The following is a 7569-nucleotide window of genomic DNA, read 5'->3' as shown; positions in this document are numbered from 1 at the left end:
ATAGTTAATAATAGAAATAGAGACAATTTAAGGATAGTTAGTTATAAGCAAACGAGTACGGCCAGGGGAGTATTGTACGGAGGTGTAAATTTGTATAATTACATTCTTAGGACAAACCGCTAAAATAAAAATGTAACTAGTTTGTAACTGGAATAAAGAAACACATCTTTTTTCTTTTTTTATATTTTGTTTATGTATTATATGAATTTTTTGATTAAATTAGTTTAGTATATAAACTATATTAGCTAAGTAAATTAATAAAAGGAATAGTGGAATCTGTACAAAAATTGATTGTCACATTAAGTTGGAAATAACTCACATATTTGGATTCTATCTGTCATACAATAAGAGACTGAATTGCCTTTCTTCAATATAATATATTTTTTATTAGGTTTATATTTAAACACAAATTAATTAATTCCTTGGTATTGTGTTGTAATTTATATTATAATAAATGATTTCCTTCAAGGAGCTATTTATTTATTGTATATTTTTGCTTATGTTTTACGTAGGCGATTTTGAAGTAAATAAATAAAATCATCATTTATGCCTCCAGTTACGTACGAAGTATTTTTATTTATTTAAGGAAAATGCATATGGCGCAAATATTTTTCTTTCTCATATCTTGCTAATAAATCGTGACGGTTTATTTATCAAAATGTGATAAATAATTATTACTTAAGCTCGAGTTGGTCAACCGATTGTTTTTTGCACGAAATTATGGTCAAGGAAATTATGAATTGGAAATCGCTAGAAGAGATATAAAGCACAAATTTTGGAGTACGTTCCATTAGACATCTGACACTAATGTGATAGTTCGTTTGTGTAAACATTGTATTTTTTTCGTTAATCTTTTCGACACGTTTCAGCGTTAAATTAGCAACTCTCAGTGTTTTATACTATTTTATAGAATAACATATTTGATTTTAATCTGAGTTCTGCAAATACTTCTCTTTATCTGTGGAAAAGTTTAATCGACTTTATGTTTAACTTAAATATTTGTTCTATTTAATTCTTGGTTGCTTAGTGAGTTTTTCTTGTGGAAATGAAACATATATAACGTTTAATATACACTGTTTATTATACAAAAAATAAATAAAAAAAACAATATATAAAAATTAGTAACTAGTAATAAATTAATAATATAAAACGATAAATGTAGACTTAAAGTAATGGTTCAGATGTTGGCTAAATAGCAAATGTTTGAACCACTCGATTGAAATGTTTTTCACAGTTAGTGGTTAATATGAACACAAACGGTGAGATAACATATTATTTTTACTTCCTTATTCTACGAGAAGCTTGAAAGAGATTTTATCCTTGATTATGTTTTTGGCCCAAATGCGACATTCGACATTTAATAGGACTCCCACTGGAAATTTATGTAGAATGATTAAATTAAATATAAATAATAATACATTATTATATTATTTTAAATTATAACTTACATTTCGGATTTTCAAAATGTACTGCAATTATCGGACTGAGTGTATCGAGGGTTTCTTTTGGAAAATAGTAAGCTGGGAAACCTTTTGTGGGGTAGTATTTAATTAATTTAATATTGTCTTCATCTTCTGGGCTCTCTCCTTTGCAGGAAATCCAGATTTTATTTAACTAAAATAATATTTAGTCATTAGATTGTACATATTATAACAAATCAATTAATACATACCAGTTTACTATTTCTATTTTTTTCCTTGAAGATAAAATCAGTCAAAGCCTGCGGCATATCGGACGGCAGATTTTCAGTGGTATTGTAACATTCTGGCGTCCATTTTAGACCATTATCGATCTTTAAAAATACGCATGGAGATCTTTTGGTGAATCCATACCTATTCTCCGATATACATGGGTATATTGAAGGATTAACAATACAAAATTGTCCCGGTCCTTTTTCGTGGCTGTAATCGCACTGCGTGTAGTTCCTTTCAGGGTAAGAAGATGCACTTTGTTGTTGATAACCTGAAGGTAGATGCATAGTTACATAAATATTTAAGTGTATTCATCTTAACTGATGTAAATATACCTTTGAAAAAATTTTCTAATTGACTCTCTACAGCCTTTAAACTATTGTCACTTCTCGCATCTATGTATATGAGATTGTTGTCGGCTTTTGGTTCTATACTAAGTGCTGGTTCCCTCATGTTTTGAGCTACATAGTACTGATAAACGAATATTCCAATCAAAGAGGCGATGAAGATTAATACTATGATCATACAAATGATGAACGAGCCATATGCTGAAATAAAATAATCATATATAAATATACATACATATACTAAAAAAACATCAGTACCACTTCTTTCAAATTAACTTCATGTGTAAGAGGTGAAATGTTATATTTACATTGGCAACACAATAAAAGAGTTATTTTTATCGTCCAAAGTTTATATTGAAAGACACATTGTATACCGTACACTGTATTTATTCTGGCATGTCAGAATTAATGAAAAATTTTCTTTCTTTGTTCTAATTATATTTTATTATAGTATAAAATCACACTATATAAGGAAAAATATAAACATCCTATTTTTTTGCTTAACAAAAAAATGTAACATTAGATATCTAATAATCATCCATTGAAACATGACAGCCGTTAGTCCAATACGATGCAATGGAATAAATACAAACACAATACAGGATATTACAGCTTAAAATCAATAGATGTCACTAGTTCAAATTTTTTTAATTATTCATCTGTGAGATTTAAATAAAACAAATTCTGTATTAATCGATTGTAATTATACTTAGGTAATAATCACTAATTCCAATCTTTAGGGTGCATATGGGATTCGAACCCTAGTCTTTCAGGTATTAGTCAGTGACAAATACTTACTGATCTATTGTGCTAGTTGATGATCTCTCACCTAATCGGACCAAAAGTGCTAAATCTCCGCTGGAAGTGAAACTTCTGTGAACCATTGCTATTTCCAGCAAACTGTATCTTATGAAGGCGTACTATGAATTTGAAACGAATTTCCATTTATAAAAAATGGATTCATTCTCAGGGGATTGGAACGTTTTCCAAAAAATGTCTTCGGGATTCATTATCTGAATTTCAGTATAAGGTTAACGTATTAACGGCAAGTGGTTTTATTGATGTTTATACAATTCAATTTGTCAAACGTTACTTAGGTGCAATTTTTGCACTACTTGGTTTGGCTCGAACGGTTTTTCTTGAAAGTTTTTTATTATACGTCATGTCTTTGGTTGTAACATTCTGTTTTTTTTAACTTCAAATTGTGTGATTTATATATTGACTATTTTTAGCTTTGATTATTGAAGAACGTACTGATGATATTTCTTTAATTTTGCAGTGAAGTTATTTGTTCATTAGTATGAATATAACTTCACTAACTGTTTCAGTGTAATCATATCCGAACACATTTTCACCGGTGGGTATATATTTCTACTAGCGTAAAGGAACTATATTATTGCACTAAACATTTAATAGTTTCCACTCTAAATTTTATACTATCCACTTGAATACTTTGCACTATAAGCTTAAAAATGCTCTCACCTACCCTCCCCCCACCTCCAAATTATAATTTTTGAATTTGGTTAATTCGTTTAGGTTAGAATTTGGTTTGAATAGCAAACCGACGTTTTGCAACTGATAAAATATGTAAAAATAGCACCATTTTCACTATGAAACGGATACTTTCAAGTAGTAGTTTAGTTTTTTAAAATAAATGGTAGTAAAACGCTACTCATATCAATGATATATGTGAGTTGTGCAGATTTTCTAAAAACAATTTGTTTAAATTCTATCTATTTAAATTTATTTGATCTTCTTGAATAAAGAAACATACATACGAACAAATCGTTCTAATCGTAGCAAAAATTATTCTTTTTCAAGAATAATTTTTGCTATTTGTTTAGAATGATGGAGTCACGCTCTAAAAGCAATGATTATGTATTCTTCGCTGCGACACATTGCTGATTTGGCCTTAACGGTTACGAAAGCAGCCAACATCGTTTTGCTACATACATGTTAGGTGCAAACGAGCAGTAGCAAGCGAGCGTTGCTTAGAACAGCGAACACTCCATTAATAATAATATGTAACGAATCTAGTTAAAACGAGGACTATATAGCACAGTAATGTGACGCAGCGAGGATTTATGTAGCAAAACGTTGTTGCCCATTTTTGCAGACGATAAGGCCACCATCGGGTTTATTAACAGTCACGCGGTATAGCACGGAAATGCTATAGGGTTTCTTAACTGCTCATTTTAATAAGTACTATTATATTGTTTCATAAGGAAAAACGACTAAAGGTTAATTTATGTTTATGGTAACGTTTTTAAAAGATTCATTATTCGCTTTTTGAAAAGTCTGGTAAATATTTATATTTGCTATGTGTTCTCATATAAAGATTTTTCATGAGGGTTGATTCATAAAACACCTATGTTTAAATAACGTTTTACAACGTGGAATTGTGTTCGAATTTACCGGCTTTAATTGGTGTAGTGTATGCTACAATGAAGAATAGATAAATATTTTTTGATTAAAATAAAAATTCTCTCTTTAATTAAAAAATACTCGTTGGGAATTTCAGTAACCTATTGAATGAGTATTGGAGTATTGCCATAGTATATATTCTAGTAAAACAACATATTAACATTCAAGTATTATAATAGAATTGAATTTAAAGTTATGTACCGCATCAGTTATATTGTTACTTTAAATAGTAATGCTCTCGCGTTGTCACATCACTACCGCATGCTTCGTTAAGCACGAACGGTCGGATATGATTTATGGCGCCATATTTAAAATACACCATAACAGGTAGTAGTTAGTCAAGCACTAAATAACTTTATCGTAAGTAATTATTACATAATTAATATTTTGATGTCTTTTTATTTGGGTTAAGAGCCGCGTTTAATTCGTTTGAAGGTTTTATACGATCATCGGTGATGTCATAGTTGTTTATGCATAAAGCAGAGAGTAAAACGCCTATGTTTAATGCTCACGCTTAACTATCAATCGCGAGTGGCATACGTAAACCCTATGTTTATTTCCGTGACGCATATTTGAGTCGTCAGGGTCCAAAACTCTCTAAAATGCAGTGTCAAGTCATAAGAAGATAAAAATACATTAAATATATCCGAGTAATACTTAACACTTTTTTCGCTACATACATATATATGATGACCTAATTTACGTGTAAAATTGCGCACTGCTTTAAAGTCTGATTCACACTTATATATAATTTGGGAGATATATATAGGTATAATGCATTTTTTGTGACAAGGCGTATTTTTGCAAAATGTGTTCAGTTCCTTTTGACTTTATTTTTCAATCAATTCGCCAACAATTTATAATAACACTAATTTTTATTATATTTCTAAATCATAATATTGCATCTTTATTATTTATTACATTGTTTTAAAATGTGTATACATTGAGTAGTTTACGATAATTACTTTTGTCTTTGGCAGCTTAACTTTAAATTATTTTCCCTACGATTACTTTTCATTGACGTGATGGCGGCGGAGGGCAACACCTTTGGCGGATCTCTACAGAAAAGCTACGACCGGCGGCGCCTCATCCGCCGATCTCTCTAATCACCATATTCCAACATATATACAACATATAATAGAATAATACTGTAGCAGTATTATTTTTATTAGACATTTTACATATTTGTTTTAATTACTGTGGAAGCTTTAGAACGTTAGTAAACGACAAATGATATCGTTAAAAAGCCAGATACGCTCATTTAATTATATATTATCGCAATTGAAAGCATTTGAATGAGAGAGCGATACAAATTTACCGACATTATAGAGCAGTGGCGTTTCGATGCCCCATACCAGGAAGACCTGGGTTCAAATCTCATAAAAAACTGTGTTTGTAAAATCTGGGAGGTCACAATTGGTCGTTAATATTTAATTCCGATCGATCATCACAAATAAGGTTTTCCTAGATTTTCCTAATCTCATGGATGAATATCGTGGTACTTAATACAAATAGAGCTAGGTCGTACATATAATGTATAAAAATTATAATAATGAGCTTCTTCAGCTTTAAGATTTAAGGACGGAATAGCGTAGTCCGTAACGTCTCAAACTAGTAACTCTGAAGTTGCGGGTTCAAATCCCGGCAGCGGCACTCAAATTTTTATTTATAAAAATGCGCTTTTATTAAAAAAACTGCCCAAGCTGCAGTGACATCTATTGATTATAAATTATATATCACATAATAATTTATTATTAATAATATAGATGTCAACGATACCCAAAATTTCAGTCTCGTGGTTAATATTTACTTGTAGGTATTCATTATGTGTGATTGGTTTACTCAGCTGGTACAGATTTGCCCGGTGTAACGCATCGGGCTTACGCCTGTCAGATTACAACGGAAGACTTATTAAAAATTAATAAATAAATAAATAATAAATGTATGAATAATATATAAAAAAAATAGTCCAGTAAAACATTCCAATTATAATAAAGGCTCTAAATATAAAGTGGGTTTTGTCAAAATACATGTCTTGTTATTCGTGGATATTTATATGTTTTAGTGCATTCAGGGTTAAGAACCACACTAGACGATTCCATTGCGAATATGCCGCCCCCAAGCAATTGCCGCCCGGGGCGGTTCGCCCCCTCCACCCCCCCCCCCCCCCCCCATAACTGCTTATGGGTAACTGCGATACATATATACTTGACGCATGGACTGACGATAGAAGGTTCCGTAGAAGAAAGTAAAATATCATGCACATAGAATTGACGCTAAAATATCACAATTGACACAGTCCATTTAATTGATACTTGATACTTATTTTACAAATGGAATTTCATGCAAATTTTATTTACGCCCAATCAGCTCCAATTGGTTGAAGAATAACACGAATGAGTAAAAGAGTTTCTGTCCTCCCAATGACAGAGATTTAACCAGCCGTAAATGGGTATCATGTATATATTTCTATTATTGTAGATACGAACAAAAAAATTAAAAGGTTGTTTTGAAATTTTTCAGAGCTTTTGAATAACGTTATAGCAGAGTTTGAGACTCGACGACTCGATTTAAGCTCGCGTTTCTCGAGCAATTTAAAAATACGTCGTGATTTCAATACCTACATAGCTAGCATATTTTAGTTCTGTGGGAACTATCTGCCAAACTATTGCTAAACACTATGTTGTTTACACGCGACTTTCGAGAATCCAGATGGAAAAAGAACACTCGATAATAAAAGGCGACGTGTGATCACGGGTGAAAATAGATTTTTAAAAGGCTGACCCGAATCTCGGTCGAGCGTTTTCCGGGTCACGTTTTTCGACGGGATACTCACATTTTGCCAGGGTTTTCCGGTCTCTGACTAGATTCGCGTGGATGATTTCCTCGGGATCTCCCTTCAGGTCGGCGGTCATCGTTGCCAACTTTTTATTGCAGACTATTGTTGTTGTGTGTGCAGAACGATCGAAATACGGTCTATTTATACGGAAAAAACAGACAATAGGACGGAAATAAGAAAAGAGTACTGAAGCGTATTGTGACGGGACGGCAATGAAAAGCTACCACGCCGCGACCGGATACCCGTTCAAAGCGAATTTGTTAATAGT

General features: G+C 31.8%; 1 protein-coding gene across 1 annotated transcript; it reads right to left on the bottom strand.

The window, feature by feature from the left end:
- Positions 1-1057: 1057 nt before the first annotated feature.
- Positions 1058-7569, bottom strand: LOC148230319 (sodium/potassium-transporting ATPase subunit beta-2-like). The gene is made up of 5 exons (XM_088195474.1): positions 7299-7569; positions 2027-2239; positions 1673-1962; positions 1449-1614; positions 1058-1372 (listed from the first exon to the last, which is right to left on the bottom strand). The coding sequence occupies exons 1-5, from the start codon at positions 7375-7377 to the stop codon at positions 1287-1289; spliced, it is 834 nt and encodes a 277-aa protein (XP_088051600.1). The 5' UTR covers positions 7378-7569; the 3' UTR covers positions 1058-1286.

The sequence above is a fragment of the Plectrocnemia conspersa genome, unplaced genomic scaffold (assembly GCF_051122295.1).
Source record: "Plectrocnemia conspersa isolate PC_06_02 unplaced genomic scaffold, ASM5112229v1 ptg000010l, whole genome shotgun sequence".
Classification (NCBI taxonomy): Eukaryota; Metazoa; Arthropoda; class Insecta; order Trichoptera; family Polycentropodidae; genus Plectrocnemia; species Plectrocnemia conspersa.
Note: the sequence above shows the minus strand (reverse complement) of the source record. Positions and strands in the feature narration are given on the sequence as shown.

Coding starts and splice junctions, on each gene's coding strand:
- LOC148230319 (XM_088195474.1), bottom strand. CDS start 7,377: ATGACCGCCGACCTGAAGGGAGATCCCGAGGAAATCATCCACGCGAAT. Junction 1,963..2,026: donor ATTAGAAAATTTTTTCAAAG/GTATATTTACAT, acceptor ATCTACCTTCAG/GTTATCAACAACAAAGTGCA. Junction 1,373..1,448: donor ACATTTTGAAAATCCGAAAT/GTAAGTTATAAT, acceptor ATAAATTTCCAG/TGGGAGTCCTATTAAATGTC.